Source organism: Coturnix japonica, chromosome 1, assembly GCF_054131305.1.
Source record: "Coturnix japonica strain WE chromosome 1, WE-NBRP24, whole genome shotgun sequence".
Classification (NCBI taxonomy): Eukaryota; Metazoa; Chordata; class Aves; order Galliformes; family Phasianidae; genus Coturnix; species Coturnix japonica.
Genome location: NC_140663.1, coordinates 127,145,186 through 127,168,946, shown reverse-complemented (window position 1 = coordinate 127,168,946; position 23,761 = coordinate 127,145,186). Strand labels below are relative to the sequence as shown.

The 23,761-nt window shown below is 37.2% G+C and overlaps 1 protein-coding gene across 7 annotated transcripts in view; it reads right to left on the bottom strand.

Annotated features, from left to right (window-relative positions):
* The window catches only part of MYO16 (myosin XVI), a 329,444-nt gene that overhangs the window by 221,369 nt on the left and 84,314 nt on the right, over positions 1-23,761 (bottom strand). For all 7 annotated transcript variants that reach the window (XM_085552537.1, XM_085552506.1, XM_085552526.1 and 4 more), the window contains one exon: positions 21,556-21,819. In XM_085552537.1, coding sequence (XP_085408663.1) covers positions 21,556-21,781 — 226 coding nt within the window. In that variant the 5' untranslated portion in view covers positions 21,782-21,819. The remainder of the gene's footprint in view (positions 1-21,555; positions 21,820-23,761) is intronic.

Here is a 23,761-nt window from a genome sequence, read left to right as displayed (position 1 = left end):
TAATTACCTGATTCTTCCCCATCTTCATTAACAGATTTAATAATATATGCAAACTGCTGAAATAACATTTGCAAAACTATCATGTCAGCATCTCCCATCTCATCTATTTTAATGGCTAGGCCTGGAAGCAAAGAAGCTTTAATAACGCTGTTAAATATGAACAGTATCAAGGGCTGCTCAAAAGGACAGATGATGAGCATGTTAGCTCTGTACATAGGAGAGGGGAGGAAAGAGACTCTTACTCAAGGTCACAATCACCTTAGGAGCAAAATTGCAGTCTATCAGTTTTATTTGATTTTGAAGAGTTCCCATAAGACTTGTTGGCTTTTTCAGTAAATAATTCTAAACAGCATTCATAAGTTGTATCACTCAACACTAATCAGCAAACCATAGCTAAATCATCTGATCAGCACTCAATTTAACCTTTACAGTGCATTGTCAGATTACATATGCAGGATAATTCTTAAAATAATATTCACAGTTCAGCCTCACTCCCAGTTACATCTATCAGTCTCCCTTTTGAAATGAACACAAGCTTAAAAAGCAAGCAGAAAAACAACCATGTTTATCAGTGCCCACTCAAGGGTAAAAATTCAGCACTTTTTCCCAATGGTCTTCACTGCCTTTATAGTCTTTTCACTTGGAATTTAAGCACTGAATAACTCAAGGCACCAGTGCTCATTCCTAGAGCAGAACAGAGAAGTTACACTGTCAGACACCCTCAGGGGAGCTAAACCCGGCACTGCAGTCCCTTCTTCACTGAACTGGTAAGAAAAACCCTTTTAAAAAGCCTCCAGCCATGAAAGTAACTTCCAATAATGGCCCATCAATAGGAACACAGCTCATTTTGTCCCCATCATCTGGAAATTCTGGGTTTTATTCCTATTTAAGATTCCTGGATGGAGTTGTACAAAGGTCCACAAAACATTCTAAAGACCTTGATACCCCAAACCTCTGAGCCACTGCAATTTCTGTCCTACAGGAGAGCCATAAATTTGTCTCACAGCTGTTCCAGCTCCTAAGAGTCTGTCAAGAAAACCAACATAGAATGGCTTGGGTTGGAAGGGCACTTAAAGTTCTAGATCTAAAGATCTAGACACAATCCCTGCTGTGGGCAGGGTTGCCAACCAGGCATTTGGCTGCATTTGGCTGGTTGAACCTCATTGGATCCTCATGTGCTCACTTTCTAAGTTCATCCAAGTATCTCTGGACAAACTCTAATTGTGTCAGCTACACCACTCAGCTTCCCAGTGTTCATGTTATTTGTTGATAATGGATATTGAAGAGCATCGGTCCCAGGACAGACTCCTGGGAGACACAATTCATCACTGCCTCCACTTGGACACAGACCTATTGACGACAACTCTCTAACTATGACTATCCAAGCAATTTTTTATCCACCAAATAGTCCAGCCTTCAAAACTCATCTCTCTCCAATTTAGAGATAAGGATGTAGTGGGGAACCATGTCAAAGACCTCAAATAATGTACATAATGTGCACCATCTCCTCCTTACCCATGCATTTTATGTGTTTTCTTTATCTTGAGAGTATCTTAATTCCATTTTCACTGCCCTAAATGTACTTACTGCATTTAAACATTTGGTTGACCTATTTGAAAGGAATCAGCTTTCTTCTCATACACTGTAGATTTTCACAAGTACTGTCTTTGGAAAATGCTAAGTTATTTCTTATCGTGTGTCCTAGACATATGCTGCCCAAGAAAGGAAATCTGGATAAATGGTTGCAAGCCTGTAAAATTCATGGGACTAGAAAAGGTTTGGCATTATCATTACTAACTGCTCCACACACAGTAAGCACAGTGGTATATAGTGAGCAAATATTTACATTGGTTATGCAAATCCATTAAATTTTCTGCTCATGTTTAAACTTTGAAAATCAAACATCAATCCAAACCACTGTATAAATTCACAATTTATGAGTAGCTCCATGTGCCCATTTCATCTCACCCAAGGTTTTGGTTTGGTTCATTTATATAACCCTGAAAGACTAGATGTTCTGGCAAATGCCACTTTGAAAGCTAACTACAATTAGAAGCTCCCGTAGTCTCTAGTTTATCCATTAAAAGCAGAAGTGGAACATTAAGTAACCTGAAATAAAGCAACTGCCAAGCAAGATGAAAAGTACCAAAGGAGAGAAGGAGGGTGGAGAAATACATACGTATTTTCATAACCTCAAGAAAAAGAATGGATGAATGACAAAAAACAATGTATTTCTTTTTGCCCTCAGGCCTAGAAATTCAGTTCTAATGTACACAAGTGTCCTCCTCCAGACAGAGTCCATCAACAATAAAAGCACAGAACTAAGTTCCTCCCTTCTTTTAATATCTAAATCGATGACCATATAAGGAGATGCTTCCTCCACCTCAGGTTTAAACCAGTTAAGACTCTTCCTAACTCCTTAAAAATGTGTGCAACTGTATCATTTTCATGAGACAATATTGTCAATGTCTGTATGTTACACCTTTTCTCGAGCAGGACATAAAACACTGATTCTGTATGATGAAAGATTTCCCTTCATCAAGCCTCCCAAAGTCTTAGTGCTTATAGAACAGTTATGCAGAAGGAAGGAACATCTTTCCAAAACCCATTCAGTAACACTGCTTCTGAAAGCAAGGAAATGACAAATCATTTCTAGATCTGAAATTAAAATTCATAACAATACATGTCTTCGCCCTGCTTCCTCCCCCCCAAGAAGAAATATGTAACAAGATTACATCACAAAGAAACAATATAAAACTGCAAGCTTGAAGTAGAATATTAATTATGACCACAAGGAAATGAACAAGTCATATTCAAAGAAACCAGAGTAAGTAGATAAAAGCTCAGCAATTCTTTTATTTGTCTAAATTATTTTTTCCTCATTACTCTGCAGTTTATTCAGTGCTTCGGGAAATTCACATCACAGAGAGTTCTTAGGAAGATACGTGAACTCTCAACTGTGCAAGAGTCTTTGCTCTGGATTAGGACTAAATGAAACATTCCTCTGCATATAAAGGCAAGTAAAAATATATTCCTCTTTTCTTGAATTCTACCCTTCTCTGCAAAATGTAATAAAAAACAATAAATAATATATATATAATATATATATAATAAAAAACAATGAAAAGATCACAGAAGCAAAACTCCCATGCCAACCATGCAATTCACTTATGTCTTCCACTGAAGGCTATACTAGTCAACAGTAAATTCTTCAATTTTATGTTCAGCTTTTCCTTTTGATAGAACTACTGCCATTTGGGGGAAAACGTTCCCTAATGAGGACAAGTCATACACAACTATATTCTAGAAATGCTGCATCTCCCTTAATTAGTGCAAATTTTAAGACAGTTTTCAAAGGATTTCTTTCAAAGCTAGTCTGATGTGTATTCTTCCATGGAAGAGAAATCTCCAGGAAAGAGAAGGGACTGAAAATAGGCCATAAGACAGGAAGCTGAAAATAAAAATTTATAATAACATTTTTAGTAAACTCTCAAACTCCTCCTTTGTATACTTAGAGATGTCCATCCATTCTTCTAAAATCTTTCATATCCAACATGCAAAATTATCAGCAAATTAAAGAAGAACTGATACAAGCATTCATAAACCATACTATCTAATAAACGTTTTTAAAAAGCACTGAAGTGATGAAGTCAGTCTCATGTTACAGTGTTAACTAAATTATTTCACTGACCTGAATAGCTTTCCACAATTCATTGACTGTGTCTACTGAATTACAGTTTCCTATGCAGCCCTACAGTCTAGTTACCAGTCACAGGCCTTGTAATACCTTCCACGAGGGGCTAGGGCTGTAAGGCTTACTTTATCTGGGCTTGCTTTGGCATTTTCATTTTTAGCTTTTTTTAGCTGCTACAACAATTGTCTAATGACCAGTGCCAATTAGCTAATGTTTTAATTTGGTTTAAAGAACTGGGCAGTAAGTGTTAATAATTTTGTTATACATAGGAATAAGTAGTACTTATGCTGGGCTATTATTAATAGCACCTAGCTACTAGCTATTACACTATGTAGAAACATCTGTAACCTTACATGTTAGAAAGTAAAGGAGTACAAGTCTCAAGTAACAGCAGAGCCTTGTGCACGATTCCCAAGGCCCCGGGGCTACCAACAGCTCACTAGTGACCAGTGGAAATGCAAACTTTAGATCTGGGTAAACCAGTTTTATTTTTAATAGGAAAGACAGAAAAAGAAATATTCAGTAAATGTAAAACTTACTTTCTCCTGTATTGAATATAGATTACTAGTAGATGTTTCTAATAGTCTTTCCTCTGGGACTAGCAGCTACCTAGTGTAAACTTTGCTCCTGTTAGCACTTATTTCTGTTCTCAGCTTAACAGGGATACATACCTCTAGCTGGAAGGCTTTACTTGTTCATTATGTGAAGAAATATGACTTACTGTGTACAACTAAGACCATGATGTTGCTGAAATGGAACTTTCTATTCACCTGCTGCCTCAGGCTGAATGTTTCTGACATTTCCCTTGTGCTGGCACAAGACAAAGACTACTTTTCAGCTAGATAAATTATTTGGGAATGGCTTGGAATGGCTACGAACAAATATGAACAGCAACCACCACTTTCAGCAAAGGTCAAAAGTAGTTCTGGCATAAATCAACCATGAAACTGTGTAACTGGATAACAGAAATGGCATTGAACCAAGAAGAACAGTATATTTTTACCTTCAATTAACAAAGTGCCCTATTTTGTCCGGTAGCCACTCCATAATCACATTGCTTATCCAACAATTGCATCTTAAGCCCTGCAAAGGTGCACCGCTTAGAATTCTTGCCTTCTTCATTCCTCCCTAATATGCTTTCCTTATTCCAGTCATGTTGCACTTTCAGCTTGAAGTGAAGATAATTATGAGGAACCTGTTAGACAGCTCAGCTGCACTTGAGATGTACAGATGAACACCAATCTCTGTTATGTTAGTCCTAATCAGAACAGCAAATGAAATCAATTAAGATGTCATAAATTTTTAGTAAATGTCATCTTAGAACAATGATCACCTTTCCCATGATGAGGATAAAATGAAAATTCAAAATTCAAGAAGTATTACGTGTAGATTCCATCATTCTTTTAATTTGGCTTGTTTTCCTAACAAACACATTTGCAGTAGCAAAACTTTAACCACGTAACTAGTGAGACAGCTGATGCTTTCAAATGAAGCCCCATTCATTGGTCACACCACTTACTCAGAAAAATCCTTCTCTTAATGTCCCTTTAAAAAAACTCTTTCATAATCCTACTGCTTTTTCCATCCTTGAAGTATTTCCAGCAACATCTGTCAAATTTGTTTAAACCTCATCTTTCTTCTCATTTTCTGAAGAACTCCTGGAACTCAATCCCTGCACTGGAGCTCAACTGAACTTTTATTCAGCAAAATAGAACATTTCTTCAAGCAAATCCCACCTTTTCTGTTTCATTTTATATATGCAAAACTTCATCCAGCTCTTGCATCCACTGGAAAATATTTAAAACCAGAAATCAAATAGCTTATATGCTCAAGCACATTAATTACTAATTAATCTCCTTACAAAAATGTGATTATGAGCAGCAGTCAGATATGATATGCCACTAGCTGAGTGGTGGCACTGCCGGTAAAACACCTTTGTTTTGAGGACTCTATAAAAACAGATATTCACATGGAAAAGCACTTTGGACTAGGATCAATTCAGAGGAACAATATTAAAAACTAGTGGATCACATTACCTGCTTTTTTATATACCTGCGTTTTTTGTTTGTTTGTTTGTTTTGTTTGTTTGTTTTGTAGCAGTATATTTATTTTCTTTCTTTTTTCACTCCACAATATTCATTTCCTACATGTCCTATAGTTACATTTTCAAACAGAATGCTCATGACTAGATAGAAACAGAAAAACAGAGACCACAGTAATTTAGAGAAGACTGGAAGTAGCCAATTCTAGCCAATTAAATAGTCAGTTTTACGTACCAAAGATATTTCTAAAGCAGCACATCTCAAGGCTCTATGCAGTGGTGGTCACCCTTTGGTTTTGCCTCTGTTTCTTAATCAACTTTTCCAGAGCAAGAGCTCTGGTCAGGTCAAAAGAGAAAACTGCTGTGGTAAGGTCTCACTAGTTTATAGAGCTGCGATTTCACCTCAGTGCAACCAGAACTTCTGCAAATCACCTCACAAAATAACACATGCTTAGCTAAAAAAATTGCTTCTATCATCATAGTTGATAGTACAGCAGGAGGTTTGTCAGCATAGCTATTTCCCAGGCCAAATTAAATACGTCATCAAGGGCTGGCAGCATGGACCTGACTGAATTCTGAATTTTTGTTAGTAAGGTACACAGAGACATCCAACTGTACACTCAAATGTTTGTAGAACTGAATAAGTTTCAGAGCCTTACAATATTTTACAGTATGTTAAATTTATTTCAGAGTATTCAAGTCTCCAGTTCTGCAGTTATTATATACAATATGCCAAAACGCACATCAGCAAAATAATTCATTCTGCGGGCAGTAGGCTCATTTGAAAACAATTGCCATCCCATGTTTTTCCCTAATGTAACACTGGAAGTTGAAGAATTTGCATACAACACTATTTTTTTCTGCTGAATAGACTGTACGCTGCCTCTATTTTATCATGTCTGTTGATCCTATACCAGAATTACTTAATTGGCATAAATCAAATTACCCTTGACTGGAATTCCACATAAAGTGATACTCAGTCCCTCTGTTAACTCTCACACCATGCACAGCAAGTTTATGCCAGCTGGTTTAGAAGCAGTGTAAGCAAGTCATTAAGACTCCTATTAGAGATCTTCAAGGATAACAGGCTATTATCCTGCTTAGCAGCTGCTAAATGGTACTAATTACCAGCTGTAGACCACTGACTGTTAAATTTTGTACGTATATAGTGCTATTTCCAGGGTGTGCACAAGTAAGCAAACTTCAACCAGAACAAACTAGGGATATTACTTAAATACACATTAATACAAAACAGTCACAAATGCAGCTTATGAGTGGCCAGAACTGTGATGGAAATGCCTGATTCCAGGAATATCTTACCACTTGGCATACTCTTCTCAGGCATCCCTTTCCACAGGACATAATCTGTGACAGCATATATGTCATCAAAATGCAAGTTGCTTCACTCGTGTTTATGATTCATTTCATGCACCCCTACTTTTGACTTTGTCCATCTGCCATGAGCTGGTATGAAGAGGTAAGCCAGCTGTATGCTAACCTTATGAAACGCAGCTTCTATCTGATTCAGTGCCCCAAACACAAGACAAGCATAAAGGAGTAGCACAAAATGACAGAACAGTAGCAGAGGACACAAAGGAAAGTAATTAATGGCAACCTCAATTTAGCTTAATTTTAAACTTTTTGAAAGATACTTTTCAAATGTTATTTGGTATCATATGCATCCTTAGGCTACTGTCAAAATTATGCCACAGTGGCTCCAAGACGCTTGCATATTCTTTTTTCTTTCTTTGCATTAGCACATCAGCAACAGGGCAGTGAATCAGTTCAGTTGACACTAAACATAGCTGTTGATTTTGCTGTCTCTTGGATCTATTTGCTGAATTGGCTTCTTCCACAGCCACAATTCCTAAGTCTGACACAAAGAGCATGCAGCAAAATTTGTGGTAGAAAAGGATTTAAAAAAAGGAATTTTTGAATCAGAAAATATAAATCTTGGCATAACATAGAGGCATACCAACGTAAGTAAGCACCTTATTATATAACTTGATTCACTCCTTATCACAGAATCGCCAAGGTTGGAAAAGACCTAAAACATCATCCATTCACCTATTACCAGTAACTCCCAGTAAACCATGCCCCTCACACAACATCCAAATGTCCCTTGAACACCCCCAGGGTTGGTGACTCCACCACCTCCCTGGGCAGTCCGTTCCAGTGCCTTACCACCTTTTCTGAGAAGTAATATTTCCTAATGTCCAGCCTGAATCTCCCCTTCTGCAGCTTGAAACCATTCCCTCTAGTCCTATCACTAATGACTCAAGAGAAGAGGCTGACCCCACCCTTATATATGCACGGAACTTCAAGAAGTACCTTCCTACCGGTATAACTGCACCTCCAGGGGAGGGAGCAGTTACCACTTCAATTCAAACAGAGTGACTAGAATGATTGATTTTTTTTTCTTTTCAGTGCAATTCATGACACATCAAAATCCACTACAGGGTGTGTTCAATATAATATTTCCCCAAACTTTCAATATACAGACAACTATAACTGAGGGTGTTTACATTAGCAAACAATACACAACGGATGAATTTTAATAAACATCTTAAGTGCTCCAACTAAGAAACACCATGCATTGTATTTTGGTAAATATCACTATGTGAAAGACTTATTCCCCATCATCTAAATCCAATGTACATTTTTCTTTGATTTCATTTATATTTATCTTGCTGAATTTACCAACTCTAACCCAGTTCCTTCCCAAATTCTTAAATCTTGCATATGCCTTGCAGATGAATATGGCCACAGTCCAGTTCCCCTGAAGATCATGTATGTTCCAATGCAACCATGAAGTAGGAGCCCAAAGTCTCTGTGTGCTGTCATTAATATTTGTCATTACCATTTGGACTAGCTCTCAGATTTCTACTCACATATCCTATCAATCAGCCTAATTTTTCTTGATTTTTTTATTCCTCTCCAAGCTTCTCACTCTCTCTCAGATCATTATTAGTGACAGAATGCCAATTCATGAAGACGTGACAAGGCCTAAAATCAATTACTGCACTTGAAAATCAGTACTACGCTCCTTACTGCTATGTATATATTATAATCAATTTGAATAACAACATTGCACATTGAACTCCATACAGCTGTCGTGGCCCTGAGGGCCTTCTTGTCTCTGCTCAACCCCAGGGCTCCCCAGCCTTATCTAGGACCTGGACCCCATGAGAGCACCAAGGCCATCAGCCCTGCCCCACTGAGGCCTCAGCAAAGCTGAACTACAGCTCTACAAAGCCCTGTCCTTCCTGGCTATGGGATCCAACAAGCTGGGCCCAGACATGGCCCAAAGCCCCAGCCTTGGTGTGTTCCAACCTTCAGGGCACCTCAGTACCTGGGGCAGGGGCTGCCCCCCAGTGCACCCAGCTGCACTGCTTCCGACTGGGGCAGTGGGATGGGCACTTGGTGACAGGCCCTGCCTCAACACCCCAGACAGAATCCCACCATGTACCCCATGCTCCAGGTCATATGGACATACTGGCTCTCATGGTTCCCTTACAGCATTTCCATATATTTAATTATGTTCAAACAAACTACCACCTCCAGAAGGATTTTCAGTCCCACCCACAGCTGACAACAAACTTCCACATGTTTCACAGAAGCAGAATCACGCCTCTTCTCCACTCTTGCACTTTTAAAGTCCACATAATCATGTTTTTCTGAGCTTTTCTAAATCTTCTTTAAAATCCCACTTTGTTATCTCTAATATTCACATGTGTCATTTTTAGCTCATTACCAATCCTATGCTCTGATTGAGGTGGAGTTTTCTGGATGGCAAATTTCATCCTATCAACATACTTTAGTTTATTGATACCATTAACACCTTTTAGACATCACAGAGATGGTGAAGAGTTGTGAAAAGCTTGGAGAACATTGTTGTACCTATATGCAAAGTCACTCCTTTCTCATAGTATTTCTAGACTATGTTGATGCATACACGCCACACTTACTACTTTTATTTTTCAATATCAGCATTCAACCACAGCCCTCTACAATTTGCCAAAAACAACTGAGAATATCATACAACTTTTCAGTAGTTTTTCTCTACATCACTCAAACCCCTCAGTTTTGTTTCTTTGCTAATATAACACATGAGATGTGCAAATCCTAAGGACTCCTTGCACAAATGGACAGCATGAGACATCTCTGATGTCCTGGCAGACATTATGTAAATTTGATGCAACATACAATGTAATGAGTTGTATCATTCTGAGCACTTGTATCTATAGGAGTCTTAGGAAAGGCTGTGAAAACAAAACAAGTCAAATGACCATCCTGTGCAGGAACACAGTGAAGTTCAGATGGTAATTAATAAAAAGCATGTTATGACAGCTGGTGCCTTCTCACAGAATGCCTCTTCAGCAGATTACAAAAGAGAGCAGCAATTCAAAATTCATACAGATGCTTCCAGCTTTAAAACTACAGGTCTTATTTTACATATTCTTAATGAACAAATGTGGAAGTCCAGAAAAAAAGCTACCACTACATGCCAGCAGTGGCAGTGATTTCTAAAATCTGGAGCTGAGACTCTACTTCAGTGATTTAATGCTGCAGCTGTTGTGTTTGGCTTTTGAATCTGAATGTAATCAGAACCCTAAACAGTACATGGTGTGAGAAATTATCCCCTGCAATCACTTCATTGTTTCCCATATAAAATCACAGTGCTTCAAGGTCACATACATACTGCAATGTAATAGGGAGTCACTGGTAAGGAAGAAGGTAAGGAAACAGCATGTAGACTCAGGATGACTGCCCGAATTCTGTTTACATATGCTTTAAATCCATATTTAAAGTGGGACACTTAGAAATATTGTCAGTTTCACCTTAACTACTCACCTTCCCACCTCCATTCTCAGATGCAATTCACACAGAAACAAATGCCAAATTACCCATTCCCTTACATTCACTGATTGTACTCTTACAAGCTTCAGTTCCTCCACCGTAATAACCTGTTACTAGGATGGCTGCAAATAACAATAATCAAGAAAAATCAGCTGTCTATTCATTATGCCATATAAGCTCTTTATTCATTTCTCTCTCATAGCTATAGAACTTGTTCATTCTTGAAGTGAAAAAGAATTTAACAGTTAAAGCTTTGCACACCAAGTTAACACAATATCTCTGTGCACTGAAAAAAGAGAATCCTCTGTATGTCAGTGTGTGTGTATATATATACACACACAAATACACAGTAATATATGCAGCTTATTTTTTAAGTCACCTTCCTATTCCCATACTTTTATTGTAGATGAAAATCCATTTCATGCCGTGCTGTTAAACTAGGCAGTACCTATAATATATATTGACCACAGAAAGTACTGCAATTCAGGAAGCAAAGAGCTGAGAAACAGAAAAAGCCTATAAAGACAGAACTTAGTGATTTCCTTTTCCTGCATTAAGTGGTTCTGGCTATATTCATTTAAGATCTACTACCTTGAGAGCTTCTCATGCAAATTTCTCCACTTGTAGGTATTCTAATTCCCAAAATCTCCAAATAAATTGCACCCAAGCTGCTTTTCACTACATTTATTTGCCTGGTTGCCTTCTCTCATTCTCAGAAAGAAGATGAGAGGTAAATCAGGTGTTCTCATTTAGACACACAAAAAGCATTTGACAGTGTTCTTAGATAATGGTTTGACTCTTCAAAGGTTGCCCTGTGTGGAGTTAGGAATTGGACCCAACAATCTTCATGGGTCCTTACCAAGTCAGAATATTCTATGATTCTAAAGCCTTCAAACAAGTGTTCTCAATCTAACAATTAACACAACAATGATAAACTAAAATCAATCTTTTCCCACACTTATGAGTAAGTATTCCTCCAGTATAACAACATAACTCTGTAGTCAGCTGGAAAAGCGTTCTAGAATTGGAAAATTGATTGAGAATATTTTTAAGGAAGTATTAAAAGTGCAGGGTTTCTTTGTTTGGTTCTTTTTTTGTTAAAATAAACAAACAAACAAAAAAACCCCACTGTATTATTGCCTTAAAGTTTTCTTTTTTTTAATAACTCTCCATTGAATTTTGTAACTTTATATCTGAATTTCTATTACATTAAGGTGTTTCCATTTAATATAAGCGCTACTGAAAGATGAACACAGAAAACTTTCCTCAACAAACTTAAATATTATTGGAAATCAATCTGAAGCACAACAAATACATTTAAAAAGAAATCAACTGCAAATTGCATGGAAAAAGCTTCTGTCTAGTCACAGCAATCTTTAATCACTGTGACTCCTAATAATACACGGAATGTAGATGCTGCTGATCTGTGGCTTTGCATATGTTTTCCCACTGCATAATGCTGCAAAATCAACCCTAGACCCCCTTTGAAATAATTAGGAAAAATGCCAGATGCTCATTTGTTGTTTGTTAGTGGCCTAACAATCATTTCTTAGCATCACAGTGAATTTGTGAGTGATTAACCTTCAGGTTTCTTGCTTCATTTGGGTGCCAGAGCATGCCAGAGTGGAAAACTTGTTATTATTATGTGAAAGAAAGATCTTGTGGAGAAAAACACCAACATGAAAATATAACGAGCTTGGTAGGCTTAAACCAAATAAGCACACATATGTGTCTATAAAGGTTATCAGTTCAGATCACAATATATTCTTAAAAAGATGGAGACATATACGGGTAATGGCCTTGTGAAGTTTGTCTTAATATTTTAATTGGAAAAACCTTTTGATTTATACCCTGATCATATAAAGTCATGATTCATTTACGCATTAACTTCTCACAGAAGTGCAGCATCGCAGTCTACATAAGAAATAGTTGAACATTTTGGAAAAGTATTCAAAATGCAATGAATAACGCACTTAGTAAAATGTGTGCATTTTTCACATGGGTTTCCTCATAAATACTATGTTTTACAGTTGTATTAGAGGCAATCAACAAAACTGCAATTTCCTGTCAATCAAATGTGTTGACATTTGGCTTTATAGGAGCAAGGTTCAAGAACAAATTTGGATGCTAAACTCCCTCACACATTTGGTGTGAATGACCCTAATAGATCAACTCCAGAGGACCTAATGTGGAAGGATGCTTTGTGTCTGGTTTCCTGCTAGCTACAAGGCAGAGGATAGCTGTTCTGCTCAGGGTAGTTCTGGGCATGTGTTAAAACAAAAACTGAGCTGAAATAGCCTAGGGAGCCTGCAGGACTGAAAGACAAGTAGCTGGTAAATGGAGACAGTCCTGGGAATAGGCAGTCCACATGGAGGAGAGGAAATGCTAAATTAAATCTATCTCATCAAGTCTATCATTCACTTTTGCGAATCATTATATCTTTTTTCTGCAATAAAATATATGTTGTGTATCAAAAGTCTTATGTATCTTTATCAAGCAAAAAGTAGCTTAACATTCAGTTCTCATTTCAGCTTTAACAAGTTACTAAAAAAGTAAACACACTGACAAAAAAAAAAGAACATATGGAATCCTGTAGGAATTCAAATGTATTCAAATTTCATCTCCCTGTGATTTTATGATTGCTTTTGAAATAGGCTCCTTTAATTACTTAACATCTGTTACCCAATAACTAAAGGTATTGTTTCCCCGCATTACAAAAAAAAAGATTCTACATCGCTAAATTCAGCACACACCAAACTAAACAAGGTTAAAAACCTTGCAGAGCATATAGGATTAGAAGCTTTGCAGTGATTTGAAATGTATTTTTACCTTCTGTGCCTTTGAATAAGATTCTTCATCAATGGCTGGACTGAGACAGCTGAATACTGCTTCATCTGTCTATATACTGAGCAGTTTAAATCACTGGCAGCACATCTGACTGTCAGCTGTTAGCCTCTTCCACAGTTACAGAAATATAAGTTCCCAATACATAACACAGATATTGGACTGTCTTGTCGATATATTCATTTACAGCATATATTTCATTCTTTCCAAGACCCCCAATTGGGAAAAATTTTGTGCACTTCATTAATTTCATATGCACTGAAGAGTCTCTAAACTCCACTAGTCAGAGCCTAGTGTTCAAGTCTCTTCAGAATTGGGCATTAAATATTAAATTGAATAAATTACCATATATGCATATTGTGCTATCTTCTAAAAGAGATCCCAGTAACTCACTACTTATCACAGAATGGATTGGGTTGGAAGGGACCTCAAAGCCTACCCAGTTCCAATTCCTTGATGTGAGAAGGGCTGGCACGCAGGAGATCCCTCTGCCAACTTGCCAGCAGTCACCATTAGATTATCCTAATTTACAAATTTATCCTCTGATTCAGAAAAAAATGAATATAAGATACAAAATAGATCTGTAGGGGCAAAACTCCTGATTATTATTGTCACTACACATACAGTGAACTAACTGTATAGTGAACTATTGTTCACTACATACATAGTGAACTTCACATGCGTTCCTAGGGGGAACAGAAAAACTGAATTGAGCTTTGGAGTGATTACAGTAAATGATAACATGAAACTAAAGTATATTAAGTAATACTGGTACTATCCTTAAAAGTGCTGTAAAACTTAGAAAACATATTTGTGTTTTAAACTGTAAAGGGACTGAGCAGCTCAAGGTAGGAAAATACACAGCATCTGACCTCTCAAATTTTAGCTGCCCTGTAGTTCTAATTTATATGAACTTGATTGTGCTGTGTTTTTAGTTCCTCAAACTGAGATTAAATTGATGGCTTTTTTCATCCTTCTTCACAATTTTCTTATTCAGAAACTTGCTAATAAAGGCTTGACTGATCTTACTTCCTATTAATGCACATTTTGACTCCAGATTTTCATTTTGGGGCCTTTCTTCTGTCATGAACTTGTACACATGCATGTTGAGCACACTACGAATGCTTGCTATTTTATGCTGCTTAGGGATGGAACAGTGAATACTGAGTTTATTGGTAAAAGACAGAATGGCTCTTAAAATAAAATTTAAAAAAAAAAAAATTAAAAAAAAAAAATTAAAAAAAAAAATTTAAAAAAAAAAAAAAGCGTAAAATCCCAAAGCATAGCAGAGAGCCATAAAAGACTGCTCAGGTTACACAACCTAATAATCCTGATTCACCAAATTGCAATTTTCTGTCTGGCCTTTATGCTTTTGGTATAGTATAACACGGTTACATATGTATTAGAACACTCCATTCATTTAATATTTCTCATAACGCTTAAAATTTTACCCATCTGTTCAGAAGGCTGCAAATGAGACAAACGGTACACAAACGAAATGCTAATATAAGTACCTTTGGGAGGAGAAGGGAATGAACAAAGCTGATATTAAATATTAATCATAAGAAATAAGTCAGAAAGATATTTAAAGGTGGAAGTCACAGTGGGTTGCTTTAATTTGGGGTGGCATAGAAGTCTGACCAGAACTTTTACCCGGAGGTCTTATTTTCCTCCTTTTCAATTCACATTGGAGTTTATTTGCCTAATTAAAAACAAAAACAAAAAACCTCTTGTTTAACAGTAAGAACTCAATTTGTGTGCTTGATGAATTTCATACATACTGAATATTCCCTCAACTTCATTCTGCCTTTCAGGAAATTTGTTATATTAATGCAGGTCTCTGTCTTTAGTAAACACAGTCTTGTGTCTACAGGAGATACCTCTGAACTACTGACACAAAAAATGCAACCCTCACTCAAGGCTTTGGTGAATTTTTAAAGCAAGGCACTGGCATGCTCAGAGCCTCACATCCTAACCAGTATGCCAGCACACTCAGCAGGTACATATGAGTATTCACCCAATGAGGTCTTACATTTGCAAATCTGCCTTTTCCTTTCTAAATCCTGGCACTCTGTGTTCTCCTGAAAACTGCTGACTACTCTCAAACCCGTTATTTAAGGAATTCAGTTTAACACTAATGTATATAGATACAGGCAGTTCAGACCTTTATCTTCCTCAACAACTTGTCTGCAACCAGACAAGCTGTTAGTACTAGAACAAGATAGACCAGTAAAGCACAAACAAGTCTATGGTAATAAGATAAAAATAGAAAGTCAGTTCTGGAAACGGTGCAAGGAAATTAAGACATATTTTACTTCAGCTTGGTTTTAACCTCTATCTCTGTTCCAAATTATTTTCTGGTCAGTTTTGTTGTGCTAGAAGTGTCACCATCACATCTTTGACACATTCTCCTGACTATCAAAAGCTAATGGTGAACTCTTCTACCACCTCATTATTAAATATACATTCTTCTTTTGAACAGACTTTGCCATCTCCGCACCCTTTTCATAACCAGAAATTACTAGGATGCCAATCAGACTCCAGTACTGATGTACGTTACAGAGATATTGTTAAGCTCGCTAATGTTCTTTGATGGATACCCCTGAATTTTGTTTAGATAACAGGAGAAGTCTGTGTCTTTGTACCATGTAGATAAGGATGACATGCTGAATTCCTCGTATGGAGCAGATGTGGGAAGCACGGTCAAGTCCTTACATCAAGCAGATAAGGGAAGTTGTGAAAGCAAACACTGTGCTATCAAGGCAATGAGTTAACTGAGCATGCATGAAGACCAAGTCCAACTAGCTTACAAAATGAGGAAGACTACTGACTTCCTCCAAAGACCCCAGAAGACCATTACCACAAAAAGACTGAGCATGTGCAAGGAGGTGTAATTCTATGTTAGTGATTCCGGGGGAAGTATTGAATATATACACACTGCCCAGAAAAACCTTTGCATACGTAACACAAGTAATGTATATAAGCTGAAGATCTTTTGCACAAGGTAGGCACAATTTAGATGAAAGGATCTTCTCATGCATCCATCACCAAGAATAAAGAATGCCTGCTTTCTAACACTGCAAACTGAGTCCTATGAGAGTTTTGTGATTGAACGATTTATGGTATCACTACCAGCTCCATTTGTACCCCTTTTTTTTTCCTTACTAACCCTTTTAATTAATGTAACCAAAATTTATCATTACACAATGTTTATGAAAAATAAACAGTAATATTCAAACTTCCCATTATATAGGTTAGCCCAGTCCCCTCAAATGTTATGACACTACAAAATCTTTTGAACAGCTAGCAATATGCAATTTAAATCTCCCTTGATTTAGTTTGAAACACTTTCCCCTTGTCTTATCACAACAGACCCTGCTAAGGAGTCTGTCCTTTCTTTCCTATAGCTCCCCTTTAGATATAGAAAGACCACCATCAGGTCTAGGGTATTGGTATCTTCTGCTGCTTAAACCAGGCATTCCCTGATAAGAGAGTAGAGAGGAAGGTTGTCCCCAGCCACAGCACCCTATGATAAACGCAGGTCATGCATTAGCCCTGCAGGGCTGGGAAGAAGCAAAGAGCAGGGCTGAGCCGGGCTGTCTCCAAATAAAAGAGCAAGAATGAGTATGACAGATGCAGCATCAGTGCAAACACCCACCTACTTTGGGATTGTGGCTACTTAGAATCACAAAGTGCCATAGAATCAGCATAATGCTATGAAAAGGATTAAATGGCCCTTAATTAAATTAGGGAATCTGCATCCCCCTTTTGAAATGCTGATTTTCACAGAAGTGCCTCTTTTGTTTAAAGACTGAGGCTCTCCAGCCTTCTTTGCCTGACTTGCCATACCCCATGGTATCTATCATGTCTGCTTTAACACTTCAGAGTTTTCATAGCAAATATAAAGACACTAAATAGAGAGTGTTTTTGACAGTCTTGTGATCTGGGTGATACGGCAGTCTCCCTGATATGTGAGGATATGGGTGTGTTTGGTGCCCAGCATCAGTTGCAATAATAATTTTGACAAGATATATTGAATTTTTCATGAATAACAAACTCAACGGTTTCCTAAGAGTGAAATTCCAATCAGACTCGGGTGTGAAACAAAACCTGACACTAGTCACATTACCAATTCATCTTTCTATATATTCATTTTATCCAACGTATCTTGCCTACTCAACCAGACTACTCCTCACCATTCCCAGATAGGTTACAGTCTATTTAGTTCAGGTAATCCCAAAGAAATGTGCTCTTGATTTTCACTTGGGAAGCTGCCTCCAACTCTATTCCGTTGTTGTGTTCTCATTTTTATATCAAATGATATTCTTTTCATACAACTTTTTAAAAATCACATTCTAGATCTGTTTTTATTTACACCTGTAAAATGAGTGTTCGTTCTCACTGAATTATTAACAGCTATAGTCAAACTTGCTTAAACTATGGTCTTAATCTATCCCTTTTTAAATCACTCTAATTCCATGTTTTGTTGCTTTCCCACAAGCTGCATGCAGCATATCCACATTTCTACTTAATCAATATATGTAACCAACTTATTTTTTTTATTTTTATTATTATTTTTTAAATAACCAGACCCCAAACCAAATGAAACTGCTGTAGGATTCATCAACAAACAGCCTCAGATGACAGGACAATTAAGCAGACTTGGAACCTGCTTCACTTTAATGAATAGAGGAAGTACATAGTTGTAGCAGTCTTTAAGAGCCCAAGATTTGCAAACAATTTCTAAGTAGGTCTAAAAAATGAAGAAAATAGGCCTAGGTGCAATACCTTAAGAGGGAGTCCATTCCTTCATAAATCTATTATCACATCCTCTCATCCAAGAGCTGGAATAAAACTGTATGAATCTGTTAATTTTCACTTGGAGACTTTCAGTGTCCTTTTACAAAACTCCACATCTTGAAAGCCACAAAACTCGAGGATGCATAAGGAATTTCAACCAAAAGATTGGGAGAGCAGCACAAAAATATTTACATGCCATCACAACACTTTGTTTGTGTGTACATCCAGCAATTTAATTCAAAGCACTCAGGCTGCACAGCACTCCTTCTGGTGTGCCCATCCATTCTACACAGCAGGTTCTGCTTCATTCACAGTCATTACACCTTGAAGGGAATTCATCTCTTCAAAGCCACTGCACTTCAAACCCAAAAAAATAATTATCTACAGAGAACAACTCAACAGCTTCAGTGAACTAAATTCTACTTGTGAACCCAATTCTATTTGAGTACTGAACATCTCATAAGATGCCTTTGCACTTGATATTACATATTTCACTATAAGCAAAATACCTAGTTTGAAAGTTATATCTATAAGTTATTCAGACTACATTAAAATAACCTGCTATTAAAAACAAAAACAAACTTCTGAAGACATACCAAATTCTCCTCTTGATTACACTAAAATATACAATATTCAGATCAGTTTGAACCCCACTTTTTCACAGGACAGGACTTATCTTCATGTAGTAGAAGGCAGCTTATTCTAAGTCATTAAAACATTATTAACACTTCATATTAGGATACTTCTATTTATTTACATTAATCTATATTTTAAGAAATTCTTGTTCAATACCAAGTTTTCCAAAGGAAAAATCTGGCTCCCTGTATTCAAACAGTGTATATTTTGGAAAGTTGTTGATGGTTACAAGCACACCATGCAGTAAAAACCACATCCTGCAGACCAGACATGGATTTACAGAAAGTAAAGCTGGTGGCTGTTAGCACCTAGCTGCCACCTTTGCTTGCTTAATGCAGTATTAGTATCTCTTTCACTCTCCTGTAAGTCACTGCACCAAAAAGCAGGGGCCAGAAGAGATACTGAAGCATTTGAAAAGCCAGGAAAAGTGTGCTTATTCTCACTAGCTTTATATTGCAGTCATTTCTGCCTTACAACCCAGTAAAGGCAAGGGTTCAGATTCTCCTTTTCACTCCAGATGCGCAGATATTGATGTGAAATTGCAATGATATCAACGTGAAATTGCAATGAGGCAGAGAATGCTCCATGCAAATATCAGGATCCATCATAATTAACTTACTGGTTACACACATCGCTGTTTACTAATAGGTATAAGATGAATAATGAATGTCGAATAAATGACTGAAATATGCATAAATACACCAAGATAAACAGGTGGTGCCAAAAGCCCAGATTCCCCAACCTTGTTGTTTCAGCAGGATTACTTCAGACTAAACCCAGCCTGGATTGAAAATGCATTATTGTTTGTAGTCATCATGTACGCTCCCAGAGCACATCTTCCAGTTCAGTTTTGTCTGCAAGGAATTTAGTTTCCATGCTCCATAAAGCAAGACAAAGCACAGTACATGGATGTGATATTTAGTACAAAAGCTTACATCTAATTTGAACTGAAATCCTAATGTAGATGTATTCACTAAAGTCATGGTTGGATGTTCCACTCAGCAGCTGTAGTAAGACAGCAGCTTCTGTGTCTATGAATTTCAGTTCTTTGCTTTTTTTTAATCATTTTGTTTACTCGATAAAAATTGTCAGTATGGCATTATTCACCTACAGGTGGACAAGAAATAGAAACATTTGCCTAAAAGAACAACAGACGAGCATTTGCAGGTCAAGACAAGAGTCACACTAGTTCCAGAGTCCTACGGAAGGATCACAGGCATGGAAAGAGGACAGTGTTGCTACTCCTGCTGGAGTTACCTTTGGGGCAATTTGAATTGCTTGCTTCTGGGGAGCTGATACTTGTTTCAAGAGCAGGATACCAAGCTTGGTGGTTTTTTTTCCCCCACCTTATTCTCTTCTGCCTAAATTATTGCCCTTTTCTGCTCATGCTGTTCAGTTTCAGCAGTTGCTGACTTCAGTGTTCTGATTCAGATGCAGCTCATGGCCAAGTATGTGCAACACAAAACACTGCTGATATTCCATCAGCACACCATTGAGAAAACTGCATGTCAAAAACAGCCTGAGGTACCTGACTTCTACAGAATGCTAATAGTAGTATATAGTATTCTGCTCTTTTATTACAGATAGTTGGAAACCGAGAACACAGAGAAGTTCTTCAAATATAAATGTTGTATTTTTACATAAGAGCAGAATGAAAACTATTTGTAATAGTTACAAATGTTGTCCTGGGCACTCAAGAGAAGGGATCTTTGGTTTATTGGCTGTATAGTTCTAAATGTATAGGACCACACCTCAAATATAAGAAACAGCAGTTAGAGCAAATGCCCACTAAAATTTAGGTGAGCAAAGTTGAGTAAAAAACAAAAACTGGCATCTAACCAAGTAAATTGGAAAAAAAAAAAGAAATCACAGAAACTTGGCAATTCAGTTCCTTGATAGAATTCTCATTCAGACCCTCACCTGTCAGGGCTGTTTTGTGTTAACATGATTTCAAAAAGCTGCTGGAGAAGCTAGCTGCAAAGGAGTTGCTAAAGCCACTGCACCATTTCTTTTCCTACATAACTCCCACACAACAGTATGGGGATTCCTGGGGACTTCTAAAACTTGAGAAATCCTGACTGAAAGCTCTGGTTCACTTTCAAGAGCAAAATACAAAATTCCTCAGATAGCGAACAGCTGCACCAGGGATTCCAGCGGTGCCAGGAAACTGGAAACTGAACCCAAAACTGAGGCAATGTGCTTCAAAAACAAACAGTATATCAGAAGAACCAGAGAGCAGACTCACTGGGATTAGGACCATGATGGCTTTAGTCAGGTTTTTGTCACTAATGCCAGAATTAACTGTTCCAGATTTTTGCCGAAAAAAAAAAGAAAGTTAACATTCAAAGTAACTTGGGTGAAATTCTGTGACCCACAGATATTAAACAGGCCACACATAACAGTGATAACAGTCTTAAGTGATTTTGAAATTTATTTGTTTACATACATACTAATCTCAGAGTCAGTTTGTTCTATCTCCTAAGGTTTATGCCTTATTCATTGCAGTGATAAGCTACAGTCTGTCTAATCCTGTAAGTCTGTCTAATCCTACTCCTTTTATCACTTTACAGTCGTCAACAAGTAAAATCATATTTGTCTTGAATAAAGGTAAACAGAAGATGGAGGCTTCTACTGTGAAACTTTTAGTTACACAAAAAGAAAACAACATATACTTAAGTACCTTCCTTATCGTCATGATGTATGATAGCATCCTGTATCATATCGGCAAGATTGAAACGAACTCGATGATTCTTTCCATGTTTCAGCTTTTTCACATAACTGTCCCGCTTTTGGAAAGCCTTTTCTCGTTCATAATATGCCTTTATTTGATCACAACGCATCCGCTTCACCAGCCGCTGACGCTGGCCGAGAGGGAGGGACTCAAGCAAGCACTGGTCAATTTCCATTTCATGTGACCGAAAAACATTACATAGCTGGAAACAGCCTGCAAGATACAGAAAACAAACACATGCAATGGTGAGCTGTCAAATATGTAGTGAAACTTCCACCATATTTCTTTCTAATCACCTGTTATGTTGGTTTGTCAAATGAACACCTCCCACTTGACGAATGTGAACTACAAAAAGCCTCATTTAACTCACCTTGCTTTGGGTTAGCAAATACCTGTTATTCAGCAAGAAAAAAAAAAATCACCCTATAATAATTATAATGAGTACATCAGCATACAGTGAGTCTCCATGCAACTACCTATTTAAAACATCAAAATCATTTTGGATTCCTAACTATGTGAATAAAAGAGGGATTTTGGTGATGATGATCGTTTGCAGTTGGTTTGGTTAGGTCATTTTGGGTTTTTTTTTGGCATTATGAGGAGCAATTCCAATTCCAAACTGAATGTTCCAAATGGAATCTTCTAACAAAATTGTAAGGTACAGGAACCTTCACCTAGAAACTGATTATAAATGTATATTTAATTCAGTAAATTGTAACATTCAAAGCATCACCTTTAAGTCAGAATATGCTCATGAAAGTCTAGTGAATTGTCAGATAACTTTACTGCCCGAGTCTTTGGATGTGAATCCATATTTAATACAACAGTGAGGAAGCCATTAACCTACCCTAAAACAGCTTGAAGAGGTGCCTGGAGAACACTCAACCACTTCTGATTCTAATGTTATACATTATGCACATATTAGTTTTTCTTCAAAAGGCAGCTAGGTGCCCAAATTTCTCATTTTTAAGAACTATGAGCAGCCCAGATGAGAAAGGTTTTTCCACACTGCTTTGATGGAAGAGGTCTTGAAGGGAACATATAGACTTTTGTCTGCCCATTTTGCTAAATATTTAGTTAAATCATCAGTGGAATCCTACCTCACACATTGTGTTAGCTCACTAGCTGGGTGGTGCTGACTAAATAACCATTTTATTTTCTCCTTGTTGCTTGATGTAAACTTAATCTACATTCAAACTCTGTTCTGAAAGCAAAATTAATAATTTCCTGGCAGGCTTTTCTAAGTCTCACATCAGCACAGCATACAAACATTTCAAAAATACATATCTGCTTTAAAAAACTGAGGGATAAAGGTATGCTATTACACATATTCTCTATTGAACAACTAAAACATAAGTGTTTTCTTTTTAAATCACTGATTTTGAATGTCCGATGCAATACATCTATGTTAAGTTTTGTTTTGCTTTGAAGACATAGGGCTGTATAAAATATGTCATCATAGTGTTATGTGATAGTATCAAAGTCCAAGATAGAGCCCGAAGTCTCTTGTTGAGAAACTCCAAGACACAAGCTGACATAGAAAATATTTTTACAGGTCAAGTTCAACTGATTTTAACAATAAGCTACTCGTTCCCTTCCTATAATTTCCGTTCTTTTCTTAGCACACCCTTCTAGCTACATGAAAACGATCTGTCAAAACAAAACTCTGGAAACAAGCATTGGCTTGTATTACACTTAAACCCACTTTTTGCACATCAGAAGTCAAGAACTCCTTCTGTCTAAGTTGAGCTAGAAAGTTTTGCTTCAAATGATGTGTTTCATTTCTGAGCATGTCAGACACAACAAGGAAATCAAAGGATAACCTGTGAAGTTGCGGAAGATGAAACTTCATTCTCAGCTTCACTCCACAAAATGAAAGCATTCAATCAAGATCTGCATTCAGACTGATTCAGACTGAGCCAATTTGTGATTGCATTTCCTTTCCATTACCATATGAGGGAAACTGAATCAGTGAACTACAAATCTTTTTGTTCATAATTGTTCTGCTTTGTATAAAATATTTCAGTACCCATGCCTTAAGCTCACACAGTATTTTTGGCTTGTAAAACTCTATGTTTATTCCTTAATAGTTTGGGCATACTGCCTACCAGCCAGGCTGGCAGACTCAGAGAGAAAACCAGCATGTTATGTTAAG